At 47.6% G+C, this 19,416-nt stretch overlaps 2 protein-coding genes across 5 annotated transcripts in view; one reads left to right on the top strand and one right to left on the bottom strand.

Annotated features, from left to right (window-relative positions):
- arhgef18b (rho/rac guanine nucleotide exchange factor (GEF) 18b) overlaps positions 1–4,906 on the top strand; it is a 29,017-nt gene extending 24,111 nt beyond the window's left edge. For 2 of the 3 annotated variants that reach the window (XM_063012444.1, XM_063012443.1), the window contains 3 exons: positions 902–1,181; positions 2,267–2,392; positions 3,651–4,906. In XM_063012444.1, the coding sequence (XP_062868514.1) occupies positions 902–1,181; positions 2,267–2,392; positions 3,651–3,769 (525 nt within the window). In that variant the 3' untranslated portion in view covers positions 3,770–4,906. The remainder of the gene's footprint in view (positions 1–901; positions 1,182–2,266; positions 2,393–3,650) is intronic. The other variant, XM_063012445.1, reaches the window with a different exon arrangement.
- Positions 4,907–15,491: 10,585 nt separating this feature from the next.
- enc3 (ectodermal-neural cortex 3) overlaps positions 15,492–19,416 on the bottom strand; it is a 17,508-nt gene continuing 13,583 nt past the window's right edge. For both annotated transcript variants that reach the window (XR_010015141.1, XM_063013147.1), the window contains one exon: positions 15,492–16,720. The gene's annotated coding sequence lies outside the window, so the exon portion shown is untranslated. The remainder of the gene's footprint in view (positions 16,721–19,416) is intronic.

Here is a 19,416-nt window from a genome sequence, read left to right as displayed (position 1 = left end):
TCTGATCAGCTCACGTCTGATCCTCTCGGCGTCTGCGCAGCGCAAATAAATAAAAGCGCCGAGCGTTATTAATATTAACGTCAGCTCGGCAGATCTTCCTTAGACGAGCTGAATAATTAAAACGTGCAGACTTCTAACTGAAAGTCGCCATGAACTTTGGAAAATATAATAAATTATTAATAATATAATCATTTTACAATGGTACTCATAATTGTGTTTTTTTTAATCAGCAAATTAGCTGCTGTTCTTGTTCTCTTAATTATTAATATTAATGCGCCAGCATACAGCCTGAATCTGAGTTTGAATCTCAGCTGTGCTATCAGCCGTCCGGGCGCTTACACAGATCAGATCAGCTGCGTCTGTAAGTGGGACGGTATTAAGGGGTTCCTCGTTACCGCTGCAAATGCGTCCTATGATGCTGCTCTGTGTGTGAAGCCGTCTCTGGCAGGTGAAAAGAAGCGGTTGGCAGCTGTACACATATCGGTGTACTGTTTGTGCACTGACGCCGACTTTCCTTTAATAGCATCATAAAATAGGACGATTGATACAATATATGAGCAAAAGTGTAATGAATTAGTTATATAAACAATATAGGGAAGGCCCTTTTTTGTTCCAGCATGAACGAGCTCTATAATGACATGAAGTAAAGCTCTAGTGTCCTGCACAGAGCCCTGATTTCAGTCCCACTCAACAGCTCCGGGATGAACTGGAACACTGACTGAGGCTTTTCTTCAACCAGCCATACAAAGGCCGTCATCTATTGACAGAATGGGCACAAATTCCCATACACAGACACACCTCAAAGTCTTTGAAGCTTCTGAGAAGGGTAGCATAGAGGTCAAATACCGTCCAAATACTTTTGACCATATAGTGTATATCATGCTCTTTTTCTCTTCTCCAGCTTTCCCTGTCGTCCAGTTTTAACGGCGAGGTGATGGGAGGCGATTCGTCCCTCCAGTCCCGCCCCCTGGTCCGCTCCAGCCTCTCCGTGTCTCCCGCCGACTACCCCGAAAGGACGGCCATGCCGGCGAAAACCGAGGTGCCCATCCACCTGGTGAGCACCACCAACCAGCTGCACAAGCAGGGCGGAGTTCAGCAGCAGATCCCCACCAAACTGGCCATGCTGAAGAGCAAAGACAAGAGCGGCAAAGGGAAGAGCTCGCACCGCACGGACAGCTCGGGTACAAAATAAATAGATTACAAATACGTATATATACACCGAGCAGGCATAACATTATGACCGCTGACAGGTGAAGTGAATAACACTGATTATCTCTTCATCACGGCACCTGTTAGTGGGGGGGGGTATATTAGGCAGCGAGTGACATTTTATCCTCAAAGTTGATGTTAGAAGCAGGAAAAATGGGCGAGCGTGAGGATCCGAGGGCCAAATTGTGACGGCTAGACGACCGGGTCAGAGCATCTCCAAAACTGCAGCTCTTGTGGGGTGTCGGTATCTATCAAAAGTGCTCCAAGAAAGGAACAGTGGTAAACCGGCGACGGCTCACTGATGCACGTGTGGTCCGATTTAACAGACGAGCTCCTGCAGCTCAAACTGCTGAAGAAGTTCATGCTGGTTCTGATAGAAAGGTGTCAGAATACACAGAGCAGCTCAGTTTGTTGCGTATGGGGCTGCAGACCAGTCAGGGTGCCCATGCTGACCCCTGTCCACCACCGAAAGCACCAACGTCGGAACTGGACCACGGAGCGGTGGAAGAAGGCGGCCTGGTCTGATTATTCACGCTGGATGCGTGTGCGTCGCTTACTTGGGGAACACACGGCACCGGGATGCACTATGGGAAGAAGGCGAGCCGGCGGAGGCGGTGTGATGCTTTGGGCGACGTTCTGCTGGGAGACCTCGGGTCCTGCCATCCATGTGGACGTTACTGTGACACGCAGCTCCTACCTGAGCATCGTTACATGGAGACGCTGTTCCCTGATGGCTGTGGAACGGTTTGAGGAGCACAACGACCAGTTTGGATCTCAATCCAATCGAGCATCTGTGGGACGTGCTGGACCAACAAGTCCGATCCATGGAGGCCCGAACCTCACAACCTACAGGTGTTAGAGGATCTGCTGCTGACATCCTGGTGCCAGATAACACAGCACACCTTCCGGGGTCTAGTGTAGTCCATGTCTCGACGGGTCAGCGAAATGTGGACCAACACAATACTAGGAAGGTGGTCATAATGTTATGCCTGATCGATTGTACATATCTACACGTCACAGGTCATGATTTTTTTATCTTCTGAATCTGTGCTTGCAGCTTCTGTAGATATGAAGCAGATTCCGGTTCTGAAACTGACCGCCCGGGACTCCGAGAGCTCGCTGAAGGTCCGGAGCTCCGTCTGTCCCCATCAGCAGCCCCCGGCTCCACCACCTCAGAGCACAGGTCAGATTTATGAAGCCGTCCTGTTTCCAGTCTGGACGTTACTCCACGGCGTAAAACACCTAAATAAATAAATAAATAAACATCCTGGCACTCTGACGTCGTTTTGGTTCTCAGAACCCGGACGGAAAAGAGCATTAATATGGAGTCGGCTGCTGCCGTTCTGCCTGAAACGTCTGAGGTTATTAATTAGCACGGGTGTCCACATACTTCTGGCCACGTAGTTTATATATCCACGTCAAATTTAAACTGTTATTGAGTTTCATTATTTAGAAATGTGTGATGAAATGAATATGGGTGAGTGAAAGTATTTAGACACTATTTTACACTACATGGACAAAAGTATTGGGACACACCCTTGTCCAGCCATACAAATGCTGTCATCTTTTGACAGAATGGGCACAAATCCCCACAGACGTGCTTCAAACTTATAAGAGCGACATAGAGGTAATTTCCAAATCCATTTGTAAGGCAGGTGTAGCCTAGTGGTTAAGGTACTGGACTAGTAATCAAAAGGTCGCTGGTTTAAGCCTCATGCACTGTTGGGCCCTTAAGCAAGGCCCTTAACCCTCAATAGCTTAGACAATATATAGTGTCACAGTACTGTAAGTCTCTAAATGCTGAAAATGTAAAAATATCAATCCACACGTACACTATATGACCAAAAGTATTCGGACGCCTGACCATGAGCTATTAAAACAGAGTGACCTCTGTGTGATCTTCAGACTGGCTTCTCACAAGACTTTGAAGTATGCCTGTGGGAATTTGTGCCCATTCAGACATAAAACGACAGCATCTGTATGGCTGGACGCTGATCGATCAATCGGTGTTCCGGTTCATCCCAGAGCTGTTGAGTGGGGCTGAGGTCAGGGTCTCCGTGCAGGACGCCGGAGCTTTTCTTTACGTCTCTATAGAGCTGGCTCATGCTGAAACAGGAAAGGGCCTTCCCTAAACTGTTGCTGCATGTTAAGTTGGAAGCATGTCATTACCTTTATATGATCGATTTATTACATTGTGGCTCTGATTGTGAAGAATTAGAAGGGGTGTCCCAATACTTTTGTCCATATAGTATAGCTCACTTGCACATCTTTGTATAGTTGGAGGAAACCGGAGCTCCCGGAGGAAACCCACACAGACACGGAGAGAACATGCAACATGCAAACTCCACACAGAAAGGACCCGGACCCCCCCGGGAATCGAACCCAGGACCTTCTTACTGTGTCGCCCATCTAACGATATAAAGTGTGTGTGTGTGTTACAGATTCCTCCAGTGTGACGGACAGATACACCCCTGACCCTCTGAGAGCGCAGAACCAGAGCGCCACGCCCACGTACGCCGCCAGCGACGACAAAGAGAAGGAGGACGTCATTTTCTTCTGAACGCCGGGACGCGCTCCAGAACGGACTCTCTGGTTCCGAAAAAAATAGAAGATAGTCTTAAATTTTAGGACTTTTTATCTGTAAGTGTTTTAATTGAAGGAGGAGAGACAGTGGATTTAAAAAAAATAAGAAGTTGCGTAACAACAGAAAATAAAACGATGCGAATGCCGGCCGGAGCACGGCAGGACTAAAAAGCACCGAGGGTAAACCACGTGTGATGCATTTCACCGTCTTTTGGGTGAAAATGGACCGTCCTCCTCGACCCCGCGCCCATCCGGACGGTTATTTTCTCCTGGACCTGCTACTGTACATCCGAATGCTGTAAAAAAACAAAACCATCGGCGAGAGGTCGTGTTTCCTTTAAACAGACGCTAAACGTCGTGGAAAGGCGTGATTTTCCCCGATCGTGGTGCGTGTTTGTCATCATTAATTCACCGTTCGCTTCAGATTTCATGAGTTTTATAAGTTTTATGGGTTTTAACGTCCCTCTGGATCATTTTAATCACAGATTTTAGTTAACAGAACAGAAATCTGCTCAAAACCTGGTGGGTGTTTGTTCACGTTTGCACTGGAGCTACTGAATGCTATTCTGGCCTGAACAATTCCCTTAAAAACAGGATAAAATATATGTACGATGTTCTGTTTAGCAGGCATTAAAAGGTTTAGCTTCTAGCTGGTGGACTGGACTAGACTAGTAATCAGAAGGTTGCTGGTTCAAGCCCGGTTACTGCCAGGCTCCCACTGTTGGTCCCCTGAATTTAAATGTAAATGTACATTATAATTCTGTTATACTGTGAGTGGCTGTGTAAGGACCCTGATTGGCGGAAGAGACGCCCGGGCAGGAAGCACGGACGAGAAGAGGTGGGCTGTGCACGTGTAAAGAAGGCGTGGGTAGCGGCGTGCTCTCCTCGGATGCAAATCTGGAGTCTGTCAGCAGCGGAGGACAAATGGGGAGAAAATGCATTAACAAAAATAATAATAATGATAATTCTGTTATACTGGACTAGTGATCAGAAGGTTGCCAGTTCAAACCCAACTCCCCACTACTGGGCTTCTAAACAAGGTCCTAAACCAAACCCTAAACTGCTTGTATTAAAGTCAGGAATGTAAACATTACCGACCTGGACTGGTATCAGATTGGATGTGATGTGATTTTGTGATTCCTTAGCCTGTATGTTTCTGATTTCCCATGATGACCAGTGTTACGTCCGGTAAATTGAATCGTAAAATAAACGGGGATCTTGATGCTAAATCAGCTGCTGCTTTTAATAAGCTGGAAAAGAATTAGAATTGGATTTTGACTCCGATGATAAATGAAAGCTGCAGTACGTAATCAGGATAAACACAAGCCATTTATCCATTTAGTCGTGTATCCTGTTACTCTGGTCCGCATGTTGTCCCCAATTTGGTGTGGGTGGAGTAACCTGGCACATCGAGGGTTCAGTTCTGACTGCCAAATTTTATTTGAGGTTTTATGTAATTGTAAAAACAGATAAAATCTGGTCTTGGATAAAGCTAACAATCTGATACGTACACGGACACGGCCGAAAAAGCTTCCAGAAATCAGACACCCATCAGTAGATCTCGTCTTGGTTGGCCAGGTTTGCACTGCCAGACGTGATCTCAGACGGGGAAAATCCTCTCAGACGTTGGTAGTGAAATCCAGCGCCCGCGCGGTAGATCGTGTGAAACCACTTCTGATTTACTGTGGTCTGATTTACTGTGGTCTGATTTACTGTGGTCTGCTCACACGTCACCTCCAGAGGGGGCAAAACGATGCCGTGTGATGAATCTCAGTGAAGTTAATGGGCGTCTTGGGCTCGTGAAGACCATCCGAACATCTCCAGAACCCTCGTGGTGGTCGGGGCACAGGGGACGGGGTTGGGGAAGGGGGGTGAGGGGTGTATCTGTGCGTTTATTTTGGTGGAGGAAGCTACGAGGAGGCGCAGCGTCTCTCTCTGTACCCGTGATGATTCTGTATATATTTGTACATACGGTTTCCTTTATACAGCAGATGTAGATTTTCAGCTCCAAGGTCTTAAAGAATTTCTGTGCGCGTTTCGGGTAAAGGAGTGTGTGTGTGTGTGTGTGTGTGTGTGTGCGTGTGTGTGTGTGTGTGCATATGTGTGTGTGTGTGCGCGCGTGTGTGCGCGTGCGTGTGTGTGTGCGTGTGTGTGTAGCATCCCGGTTTCCTTTCAGTCAGACCAGTTTCTGATGATTATTATGATTATTTAAAATAAGATCGATCCTCAGTGAGGGGGGAAATAAGAAGCACTCCTAAACTAGCAGCTTCACAGGTTGGGTTCTAATCTCCGTTTCTATTGGCTGTTCCATTTTGGTTCTGGTGACTGTGGTGGTCTCCTGATTTTATAGCCTCATGATCACAGACGCGGTTATTAAAAAGCCTTGTTTTGCTACGGGGGCGCCGCAGGTTCATTACTGTCACGAGCTCACTATCAGCCTGCCGTGCGCCCGTACAGACTACAACTATGGGGTCTCAGACTGCAGTATCACTGCTATTCATTCTCATGTAGGCGCCTGGATTGTCCAGCAGAGGATCCCTGTTTCGGCCTAGGTCCTTCCCCCTTACAGATGGCCAATCGTGTGTCCGTGTAGGAGCCTGATAGCACAGCCGAGATCCCATGTTTTACCAAGTGCTACAAATCGACCAATCATAACAAGACTCCAGAACCCACGACTTTCTGGTACGTGAGAATCACCACAGTCACCCCCGTCATCACCGGACTGTACTGAACCACTCCGACCGTGATCGTGCCTGACCGAGGACGTCGGGATGTTCCTGAGGTTCTTCTTCTGTCTGAATCGTGCTCAGTGGAAGCAGAATTAATCTGATTTCTTGGGGGGGAAAAAAAGAATACTGATAATAAATTGTGCATTGCCAATTACACTAGTCACTTTTGTAGCGGTAGGCAGATGTGAATGTGATGTTTCGTGCGCTCGTATATTTACAGATGTTTTAATGACGTGTAGCACCGCAGGACCGCTGTGATTTTTTTATTATTATTATTGTTAGAAACTGTCAGAAGATCTGGATGTAATCTGTAAACACAAACCGCTCTAGAGTCGATTCTTTACCTAATAAAACATCTGAAACGGTGCAAACGTGTTCGTGTGGTTCTGTTTTCTCTTCTGTAGGTCCTGAAGGTCCCGCTAGATGCTGGGGATGGTGGAGGGAGGGTCGTAGGGGTTCCTCATGATCGCTGCTGTTGTGTTTTAAGTACTTGACGGCGTTCTTTTAGGCGGAGTGATACACAAGTAGTTCCACACACACATACGGCTGTATCTAGTTCTTTTATATACAGTGTATCACAAAAGTGAGTACACCCCTCACATTTCTGCAGATATTTAAGTATATCTTTTCATGGGACAACATTAACAAAATGACACTTTGACACAATGAAAAGTAGTCTGTGTGCAGCTTATATAACAGTGTAAATTTATTCTTCCCTCAAAATAACTCAATATACAGCCATTAATGTCTAAACCACCGGCAACAAAAGTGAGTACACCCCTAAGAGACTACACCCCTAAATGTCCAAATTGAGCACTGCTTGTCATTTTCCCTCCAAAATGTCATGTGACTCGTTAGTGTTACTAGGTCTCAGGTGTGCATAGGGAGCAGGTGTGTTCAATTTAGTAGTACAGCTCTCACACTCTCTCATACTGGTCACTGAAAGTTCCAACATGGCACCTCATGGCAAAGAACTCTCTGAGGGTCTTAAAAGACGAATTGTTGCGCTACATGAAGATGGCCAAGGCTAAAAGAAGATTGCCAACACCCTGAAACTGAGCTGCAGCACAGTGGCCAAGATCATCCAGCGTTTTAAAAGAGCAGGGTCCACTCAGAACAGACCTCGCGTTGGTCGTCCAAAGAAGCTGAGTGCACGTGCTCAGCGTCACATCCAACTGCTGTCTTTGAAAGATAGGCGCAGGAGTGCTGTCAGCATTGCTGCAGAGATTGAAAAGGTGGGGGGTCAGCCTGTCAGTGCTCAGACCATACGCCGCACACTACATCAAATTGGTCTGCATGGCTGTCACCCCAGAAGGAAGCCTCTTCTGAAGTCTCTACACAAGAAAGCCCGCAAACAGTTTGCTGAAGACATGTCAACAAAGGACATGGATTACTGGAACCATGTCCTATGGTCTGATGAGACCAAGATTAATTTGTTTGGTTCAGATGGTCTCAAGCATGTGTGGCGGCAATCAGGTGAGGAGTACAAAGATAAGTGTGTCATGCCTACAGTCAAGCATGGTGGTGGGAATGCCATGGTCTGGGGCTGCATGAGTACAGCAGGTGTTGGGGAGTTACATTTCATTGAGGGACACATGAACTCCAATATGTACTGTGAAATACTGAAGCAGAGCATGATCCCCTCCCTCCAGAAACTGGGTCGCAGGGCAGTGTTCCAGCATGATAATGACCCCAAACACACCTCTAAGACGACCACTGCTTTATTGAAGTGGCTGAGGGTAAAGGTGATGGACTGGCCAAGCATGTCTCCAGACCTAAACCCAATAGAACATCTTTGGGGCATCCTCAAGCGGAAGGTGGAGGAGCGCAAAGTCTCGAATATCCGCCAGCTCCGTGATGTCGTCATGGAGGAGTGGAAAAGCATTCCAGTGGCAACCTGTGAAGCTCTGGTAAACTCCATGCCCAGGAGAGTTAAGGCAGTTCTGGGAAATAATGGTGGCCACACAAAATATTGACACTTCAGGAACTTTCACTAAGGGGTGTACTCACTTTTGTTGCCGGTGGTTTAGACATTAATGGCTGTATATTGAGTTATTTTGAGGGAAGAATAAATTTACACTGTTATATAAGCTGCACACAGACTACTTTTCATTGTGTCAAAGTGTCATTTTGTCAGTGTTGTCCCATGAAAAGATATACTTAAATATCTGCAGAAATGTGAGGGGTGTACTCACTTTTGTGATACACTGTATATATATATATATTTTCTTTATGCATTTTCTCCCCTTTTTCTCTGTTAGCGCGTCCAATTGCCCGATCGCGTCACGCTTCCTCTCCACCAATGCCGATCCCCGCTCTGATCGAGGAGAACTAAGCTAACCCACGCCCCCTCCGACACGTGGGCAGCAGCCGTATGCATCTTACCACCTACACTTTGACGAGTGCAGTGCAGCTCAGCGTTGTGTACGGAGAGACACACCCTGACAGCGCTCTTTTCTCATCTCTGTGCAGGCGCCATCAGCCAGCCAGCAGAGGTCGTAATTGCACCAGTCATGAGAGAGAGACCCCATCCGGCTTAGTCCCGCCCATATCTGAACAACAGGCCAATCGTCGTTCATGTGGCCGCTCAGCCTCAGCCGGCAGGCAGAGCTGAGATTCGATACGATGTATTTGAGATCCAGCTCTGGTTCCAGCGTGTGTTTTTACCACTGCGCCACCCGAGCAGCCACTGTGTCTACAGTTCTTGAGTGGCAGTTGTAAGACGTACTCTACATAACTGCTGCAGGTACGACCTCTGCTGGCTGATCGATGGCGCTGCATTACAGAGTCGGGGGATAACAGAGATCAGTGCATGACTCTTCGTGCGTGATACGGATCTCCAAGTACAGGTTAAAAGGTTTAAGGAAAAGCTCGCTGCTGCACAAGGGAATTGGATATGACTAGATCAGTTTCATCCACACTCTATTCTGCAGTATTGGGAAGAATTGGACGTTCTCTTCCAGCGTCACTTCCTGCCTGACCTCCTTTGACCGAATGGACACAAATTCCCACAGATGTGATCCAAACAGTCAGAGATAGAGACCTCATGTCTTGTTCCTCAGCGGTTTCTTCAAGCTCCTGGATTTTGACGCCCCTGATTATGGAGCGGATCTAAATTCAGACGGCACAGTCTGAGCTGCAGGTCGCTCCCTCCTGGAAGAGTTGTCGTATAAATAACCCTGTTTGTCTGGTGTCCAGGGGAACGGCATTTCTCCACGCCTGCTGTTGAGTTTGGAAGGTTCCTCAGTGGAAGAAACCTGCACTGCAAACACAGTGTGGGCAAAAGTTTTGGGACGCCCCTCTAATTACTGAAATCATGTGTTCCAGGCATAACAGCTGCTAACAGATGTAATAAATCACTTATATATGGATATTATATGCTCACAACATTGCAGCAACAGTTTAGGGAAGGTCCTTTCCTCTTCCAGCATGAGCAAGCTCCCACCCAACAGCTCTGGAATGAACCGGAACATCAACATCAGCGCCCAGCCATACAAACCCTGTCGTCTTTCGACTGAATGGGCACAAATTCCCTCAGACGTACTTCAAAGTCTTGTGAGAAGTCTACTGTTAATCTAGCTAGAAGATCACATAGAGGTCACTGTATTTTAATACCCCAAAAAAATGGTTTTGAAACGGGACCAGGGTGGCACGGTGGGTAGCACTGTCGCCTCACAGCAAGAAGGCCCTGGGTTCGGTTCCCAGGTGGGGTGGTCTGGGTCCTTTCTGTGTGGAGTTTGCATGTTCTCCCCGTGCCTGTGTGGGTTTCCTCAGGGAGCTCTCCGACGTCTAAGTGAGGTGATGAATCTTGTGTAAGCAGTAACTACATGTACGTTAAAATCCTAATAAATAAAATATAATAATTGAAACAGAACGTCCGACAAGGTCATAGTCAGGCGTCCAAATACTTCTGGCAGTATAGTTCTTTGTTTTTCAAGTTTCATTGTCTTTAGTTTATTGGACACTGACGGCGCTGCAGGAAATCAGAAACTCGTTCCGTTCCAGGAGGGCAGAGGCGATTCTTTGAAGTTTGACAAACCCGTTCCCGTCCCGTCCCCGTCATTCATTCAGCCACCACGTCTCAAACATCATCTCACCCCAGAGCTCTAATTAGTGCCGAACCCGACACGCCTGGCTCCGAGCGACGCGGCCCGTCTGACGGTTTCACTCCTGAACGCTCTGATTTAATCCTCCTCAGAGCGACGCCCACGCGTCCCTGGGGTGACTCATTCAGACACGCCGAGGTTGTGAGGAACGCGGGTGAGTAACCTCGGCGGTATGTGAACACGTGGACCTGAGACGTTCTGATGCATCTCATGGGAAAGTGATGATCTTTAAACACGGAGGCTTGCAGTGATGTTCCGACTCGATGACTCAGGGTCACGCCAGGACAGTTTAACATGGGTGGGGCACTCGTGGTTACTTCGGTGTGCGGCGGTAGCTCAGTGGTTAAGGTGCTGCACCAGTAATCAGAAGGTTGCTGGTTCAAGCCCCACCGCTGACTAGTTGCCATCACTGGCCCCCTGAGAGAGGTCCTTTAATCTATTTAAACCTGTGATTTTAAATTGCATCACCCTTCTTGTATTATCTGGGCCTGGGACCTGCACTGAGAGCGCACTGACATGCGCACCTCACAATGACGATGCATAGACGCCCATAGATGATGTGGCTTAGCGTATTGTTACCCCTGTGCCAACCCGAGCACCCTGTCCATCACAAATATTTAATACACATCATGTTATTCATTAAGAAATAAAAGTTACTGATAACTCCTGTCCACTGTTGAATGCACCTACAATAAACATGGAGGCATCAAAACTGGACATCAGAACAGCGGAGGAAGGTCGACTGGTCAGACAAGTTATGTGAACGGCTGAGCATCAATTCCGTCACGTGACCCTATGGCAATGACGTCAACTCTGATGTTTTTCACGCCACCATCCAGACACGACAGGTTCACCCGGCGCCATCTATAAGCTCTGAGTCTCTGTGGTCAGGCAGGAATGACCTGTGGAGGACGACTGAGGTCTTTTTCCACCCGGATCCTCCCAGACATGCTGGTCACGGCGTTGTTGTTGTTTGGGAAATCAGATCTGCACCCACACGTTCCTCAGGTGGTGCAGTTTACTACAAACAGACGAGAGCGAGGCTGGAGATGCGATCAAGTCACACAGAAGCTCAGATCCAAGCAGAGGTAAAGTACACTGCTGAGGTCTGGGGATCCAGGGTTCAAATCTCTGTGCTATCAGCCAGGCAGAAGTCTGTATGGACATCCAATCAAGCCTAGCCAGTGAGAGGTTTGCTTTCCAGTGCGCTCTCAGTGCTGGTCCCAAACCCAGATAGAAATTGTGCCAAAAAACTCTGGTATGAGGACCATATTCGCTGTGGCGACGCCTAAATACAGGATCAGCTGAAGGAAATGTGCTATCGACTGGCAGGGTGCCCACACAGACGAACAATAGCAGTGTCTGTAGGGGGAGGGGAAATGGTTGAGCATGGGTTCCTCATTGCTATTGTGATTACGGCTCTCCGGTCAAGGTGGTTGGCAATCCGTACATGACGCTGCGGTCAATGAAACCCTACATTTAACAGGTGAAAAGAAGCGGTCCGTGACGCACCACGGCCCCCCTCGATCAGGATGTGGGGCGACCGAGACTGGAGCGAATTAAAGTTGGCACAATGCCAGCCAGCTTCACCAAACCCACCCGGACTACCAGCTGCACCGCCGTGCTCCCCTTTTTCAAACCAAACGATGAAATATCGGAATATTTTAGGGTTCTGTTTGAAGGTATGTCACCTCATGGTCGAGCTGTTGTCGCTCCTTGAGGTTCCCACTGGACAGCAACAGCAGAAACAGTGGAGTAATGTAACTGCAGGGAGCTGTGACCTTGGCACGTGATGTTTCAGGAGCAGATAACGGAGCAAAAGAGTCGCCGCTTTAGTCTCTGGAATTTCGGATCCTTTGTGTGGCGGCAGGAGGGCGCGGCCTCACTTCCACCTCACTGCCTCCTTTATACACGCCGGCACGACAAACGCTACCCAACCACGCGCAAACCAGCCGCCCCCAGGACCCCCCGTCCGGCGGTCTCTTTGTCTCACGCGGCTCGTTCTGTACTTCACTGGGCTTCTGATGTACCGCCGTGTTCGTGCTGCAGCTCTGTTTCTTATTTACCATCAGAATAGAGCTTTCACACACGTTCAACCACACACACACACACACACACACACTCACACTATACACACCCAAACTACACGCTTATTTACCATCAGAATAGAGCTTTCACATGCATGTTCAACCACACACACACACACACACACACACACACACACACACTATACACACACAAACTACACACTTATTTACCATCAGAATAGAGCTTTCACACTCAACCACACACACTCACACTATACACACACACACACACATGCTATACACGCTTATTTACCATCAGAATAGAGCTTTAACACGCCTGTTCAACCACACACACACACACACTATACAAGCTACACACATTTTAACATACTACACGCTATACACACACACACACTATACACACACACACTATACAAACTACATGCATATTTAACATCACAATAGAGCTTTCACACACCTGTTCAACCACACACACACACACACACTACACACGCAAGCTACCCAATACATGCATAAGCTACATACACACAATATACACACAAACTAGACACTATACAAACAACACAATACATGCATAAGCTACACACACACACACCATATTATACACACACTATACACACATACTACACACTATACACACACTATACACACATAGACTATACAAACTACACATTCAATGCATAAGCTACATACACAACACAGACAAACTCCATTATTATACGCACTATACAAACTACACACACAACACACACATTACAAATACAAAGTACACACTACACACACTGTACACACACTACACATTACTCTGTTCTCATGTTTGTAGTTTTCCTTTCTTACCTTTCTCCTTATATTCTCTTTTCTTCACATCTTTTCTCCTTTTTTCTTGATTTTTCCTACATTTATTTAATTTCTTTATAATTTATAAATTTCTTTATTTTTTAACATGATTGTACTGTGTTAGACGTCTTTATTCCATGTGTTGTAAGTTATTGTACGTTTTTTGTCGTTCATTCACACGTTTGTTCTTATAGTCACGAGTCTTTACTGTATTTATTCTCACATAAATGTCTTTAATTTCGTATGTTATTTGTTGCAGAATAAATATTAAAATAATGAATTTATAATGAAATCTTTATTGTTCTTTAATTTCCTCCTGACTGGACGCTGTCGTTTGTCCCCTGAGAAAAGAACCCAGCTGTGTGTGGACGCTTTTCCATCTGGCGTCTGTCCTGACCTTCCCACCCTGGTGTGTAAGTGGTAAGTGGTTACACACACACACACACACACACACACACAGTTAGAATACTCGTACTGGGAATTGAGCCACGGTTACTGGGTTGTACTGGGGTGACTGATGTCTTTGTTCAGTTTCAGCTCTGGTTTCACAGACGTGGATTAAACCTGGTCTGTAATCGTGGACCAAACTGAAGTGTCAGTGGTGCTTTTTACTTGGGTGGTACTGAACAAGTAATAAGAAGGGTGCTGGTTCAAGCCCCATTACCACCCTTAAATGGCATCCCTGTACTGCCACCTTAAATACCACCCCTGCACTGCCACCTTAAATACCACCCCTGCACTGCCACCTTAAATACCATCCCTACACTGCCACCTTAAATACCACCCCTGCACTGCCACCTTAAATACCACCCCTGTACTGCCACCTTAAATACCATCCCTGTACTGCCACCTTAAATACCACCCCTGCACTGCCACCTTAAATACCACCCCTGTACTGCCACCTTAAATACCACCCCTGCACTGCCACCTTAAATACCATCCCTACACTGCCACCTTAAATGCCACCCCTGCACTGCCACCTTAAATGCCATCCCTGCACTGCCACCTTAAATGCCATCCCTGCACTGCCACCTTAAATGCCACCCCTGCACTGCCACCTTAAATGCCACCCCTGCACTGCCACCTTAAATGCCACCCCTAACTACCACTACATGCAAATACAAGTCGCGAGCCTCTGTGTCTCGCGTCACCTCTGTCTCCCAGCCCTCCCTTGTGACTCACAGGGTGCCCAGCCGGGCCGACAGCACCAGTAAGATTTGCACCACTACCCTCAACACCACCTTCACCTCACCATCCTCCTAAAATCTGCACCTCGCGTGTTCAAAATATAGACTCCACCGAACCCAACCTACCCCCACCCCCCACACCCCCCTCCTCCCCAAACCCACCCCGTGTGGTTTATGGTTTCAATCCCACTGCTGTAAACGGTGTCGACTTTTTAATCAGAAGCCCGTCGGGCTGTTTATGAAGCCTCGTCTCCACCTGTTACTAATCTGAGTGATTTATTAAAGCACGCGCCACACCTTCAGCCCCTCAGCGGTGAACGTGCCAACCGCAAACACCTGCCCGTGCCCTGCGCTGCTCCTTGGCTAGGGGGCATGAAAAAGGAACGTGTTCTCGTGTACTTTAGGTTGTTTGGCCCAGTTTTACCAGCATTTCTTCTGCGTCCCAATGCAGATTAACCAGTAAATGTGAGATAATAATTAAAACTCTGGAAGTTAAAGTTCTGCAGCTGTTTCATGCGTTACTGATTCCCTCATAAACTGCGTCATTGTGTGGCGTCAAGCAAACTTCTAGTGCTCAAAACATGATGATGAAATGTATTTTATTTTATATTCTGTGCTCTCTGACTTATAAAGTCTCAGTCATACAAAAAAAACACGTGATATATCATGAAGCCGTCAGAATCCTTAAAAATACCGTGATACAAATGTTTGTTTACCCAGCCCTAGGATGAGGCATGTGAAATGGTTAAATGAGTTAAAGTCGAAACAGGAAATGACACGATTACATGAGACTCGAGAGTGAAACACAGGGCGTGTGTTTTATTTCCAAACATTCAGTAACTTTGTGGACAGAAACTCTACAGTTTAAGAGAGAGACATCGTCATCATAGTCATACTCGGTGCTTGAAGTATCAGCAAATCATACAGGATTACAGAGAGTGGGAACGGGTGAGCGCCACGCGGTGCACCCTGGGTAATACAGTTTCGAGTCTTATAAAAAGATTTAGCTTATCTGGTTAAGATTCAGTCCAATGGCAGGGTCGGAAGCACTTCATGAGTCGATACATCGACCTTCTGCACAAATATTGAAATAATCTCGTCTTTTAAATGCGTTAAAAAGGCAGGTGAAAAAAAGCAGCCGGTACTGCACACGTGTCGGAGGGGGGCGTGTGTTAGTCACGGCTCTCCTCGGTCAGCAGGGGAGGTCTGCAGCACTAGAGGGGAATTGGATATGACTAAATTGGATTGGTCTTCCGCTGCTGGTGGATCCCTGATTGCAGGTGAGGTGGGTATATTGCCGCTCACGCCTCCTCCGACCCGCTTGCGGCTTAGCGGACTCTGCACAGGCGCCTCTATCTGCCAATCAGGGTCCTTACACAGCGTTTGAAGACCCCACCCACATAGTCCGGTCATCCCTCCCTAGCAGAACCGTGTCTGCTGCAGGCGCTGCCAATTATTAACCGCTAGATGGCGCCCAGCCGACCGGTGGCAGCGCTGAGGAGTTCAGAATCTTGGTGAATGTTGGCGTGTGCTAACAATACAATAAAAAAGTAGTCATGAAATTTATTATTAATAAAATAATGTTCTATATAAACGACGTGGAGACGCGTATTGCGCGTTAGCGTATTGAACACAGAGCCGAGCCGCCGCTTCCTCCTCTGATAACCGCGCCGTCGTCTCTGGCTGCGTCCCAAACCTCACCGCATACCGCGCGGCTTATCCACGTCCTTCACCTCAAGAAGAGAGGAGTCCGAAAATCCTTCAGGGATTGAGACGAGGAGAAGAAAGAGCGGCGCGGGATTACGGCGTGTTTGATGTTGAACGCTCGTCTCGGCGGCTCCTCCGGCTCTTTTGTTCGGCTCTGAATCGCCGTTCTGCTCTTTTGTCTGTAAGGAATCCGTCGTGCTCTTTCATTCCCTCTCACGGCCTCGGCGTCTCGTCCCCCCCCCTCCCCCCCCGGCCCTGCATTCCTCCGCCGGATGGACAGGAAACTCGCCTGCGTTCCTCACGCCGCTGGGCATCTAGAGACAAAAATAATAATAATAATAAAATGAGGTTAAATAAAGTCATGAAGATCAAATTTAACTCCAGTCACAAAACCAAAGTTTGAACAAAATCCTGAACAATGAGCTTCTATTCTAGTCTTCTAGTTCTGTTCTAATCCTTATCATTAGTCCTAATTACAGGAGTGTATTGTTCAGACCCTGAATGATCACCACTGAATGTACACTACAGGGACAAAAGTATTGGGACGCCACGTCTAATTACTGAATTCACGTCTTTCAGGCACAACAGCTACTAACAGGTGAAATGAATCAGTTATATAAAGTTTGGCAGCTGTAGCCTAGTGGTTAAGGTACTGGACTAGTAATCATAAGGTTGCTGGTTCAAGCCCCACCACTGCCAGGTTGCCTCTGTTGGGCCCCTGAGTAACGCTCAATTGCTTGAAATGTATTTAGTGATGTGTCACTTTGGATAAAAGCGTCCACATACCTAGTGGTTAAGGTATGGGACTAGTAATCAGAAGGTTGCTGGTTTGAGCCCCACCATCACCAGGTTGTCACTGTTGGATCCTTAATCAGGGCCCTTAACCCTCTAACACCAACTGAGGTCAGGCCATAAAGCTGCTGTCATCTTTTGACTGAATGGGCGTGAATTCCCACAGTCTTGTTATAGCTAACGTGTGAAGAAATGGCCATGGTAGCTCAGTTGTTAAGGTACTGGACTATTAATCAAAGGGTTGCTGGTCCGAGCCCCACCATTTACAGGTTGCCTCTGTTGGGCCCCTGAGCAAGGCCCTTAACCCTTAATTGCTTGAAATGTATTTAGTGATAAGTGTAAGTCGCTTTGGATAAAAGCGTCCACATACTTCGGGGCAGTTGTAGCCTAGTGGTTAAGGTACAGGACTAGTAATCAGAAGGTTGCTGGTTTGAGCCCCACCACTGCCAGGTTGCCTCTGTTGGGCCCTTGAGCAAGGCCCTTAACCCTCTAACACCAACTGAGGTCAGGCCATATAGATGCTGTCATCTTTTGACTGAATGGGCACAAATTCCCACAGGCATACTTTAAAGTCTGTTTTGTTTTGTTTAACCTGACCAGGGCCGCACTGAGTCCTGAGCCCGGCCGGGTGTAACGTGACCTGCACCTCGGGGTCATTTAAAGTGAGCGGTTCACGTTCAGGCATGTTCTGGGAGGCAGCTGAGAACATTCCTCACCAAATACCTCACAGAGGGAAACCAGGGGTGAGGACTGAACCTGGATCCTGAAGCTGTGCACCACCCACTCCACCTTCTGCACTGAAGTATTTACATCTTCACCATCGCTCTCTGATTTATCTATTTATGTGTATACATTGCAAGCAATTGACGGTTGAGGGCCTTGCTTGAGGGCCCAACAGTGGCAACCTGGCAGATTTTGGACTTAAACCAGTGACCTTCTGATTACTACCACCACCCCATTTATAATAAAGTTATCATATATTTTACATATTACATTTATATTTGAGGCTTTTAGCGGATGATTTTATCCAAAGCGACTCACAATTATGACTGAGGGTTAAGGGCCTCGCTCAGGGGCCCAACTGTGACAACCTGGCAATACTGGGGCTTAAGTCTGGGGCTGGCAACCTTATTATTACTAGTCCACTACTTTAACCGCTGAGCTACGGCTGTTGACGACTAGAGTGTTCATTAAAAGTACGAATTTTACAGCCTGGTCAGTGTCTCAGTGCACAGATGCTAATTACACCACGTCAGAGCTCCACCGAACCACAGCGCGCCAACGTTTGACACCCGAGACGCTAACAGATCCGCCACGAGAGCAAAGCGTGTGTTCGAGTCAGACGGCTGTAAGTACGGCCGCCTGTTCGGCCGCCTAAATGAGCTTCATTAGCTGAGCCGTCAGGACCCGAGGCTATAATAAAGCCGCCGGAGCTCCTGCACACTGATCCGCCGCTAATGCTACGCTGTTATTATCTGTCTGCTGCCGAACGACGCTTCAGACCCGGTGTTTGTTCCAAAACCACAAGAATCTCGAGCTGTACGGAGTCACGTACGAGACGGGGTTACACGAACGACCCTGAACGCTGAAACGACCGAAACCGACGCCCCTCCGACTCCGACAGTCCCGTCATACAGCGGCGACGCCTACGGGTGGTTAAATATTCAATAATAAATGATATAAAACCACTTTTATTTATTTGTATTTATTTAAAACGTGTTCTTCTCGTCCTGGCTAGTAATCACGGGTCTGGCATTGCACAAACGTGAGCGCAAGGTGGAAACGCACCCTGGACAGAATGCAGATCCATTACAGGGCACATCTGGGCATTATACGGCCCCCGGGCCACATCCGGCCCCTTGGCTGTTCCCATCCGGCCCTCGTGAGGTAAATAAATGTACATCACACAGATCCGTAGTAGCTAATCCCACCACTGACGAAAACCAGAGACGAGGCTCAAACTCAGGTCCCCGGGACCCACACCGCCATGCTGCACCCACTTCAGCGGCTCCAAAATATCACCGAGCAAAGCTAGCAGCCGTGTAGTCACCGGCGCTACGTGTGCAGAGACGCTGGGGCTAAATCAGACCGACAGAACCAGTCTGACCGTTTCCTGACCTGAACGCACCTCATGTGACCTGTCAGCTATTAAACACACAACACTTCGTTCCTTCATTGTTTTCACGACGTCACGTCATTCACAGGCCGGCGGTGTGAA

The sequence above is a fragment of the Trichomycterus rosablanca genome, chromosome 17 (assembly GCF_030014385.1).
Source record: "Trichomycterus rosablanca isolate fTriRos1 chromosome 17, fTriRos1.hap1, whole genome shotgun sequence".
In the NCBI taxonomy this organism is placed as follows: domain Eukaryota; kingdom Metazoa; phylum Chordata; class Actinopteri; order Siluriformes; family Trichomycteridae; genus Trichomycterus; species Trichomycterus rosablanca.
This window is presented reverse-complemented; position numbering and strand designations above follow the sequence as displayed.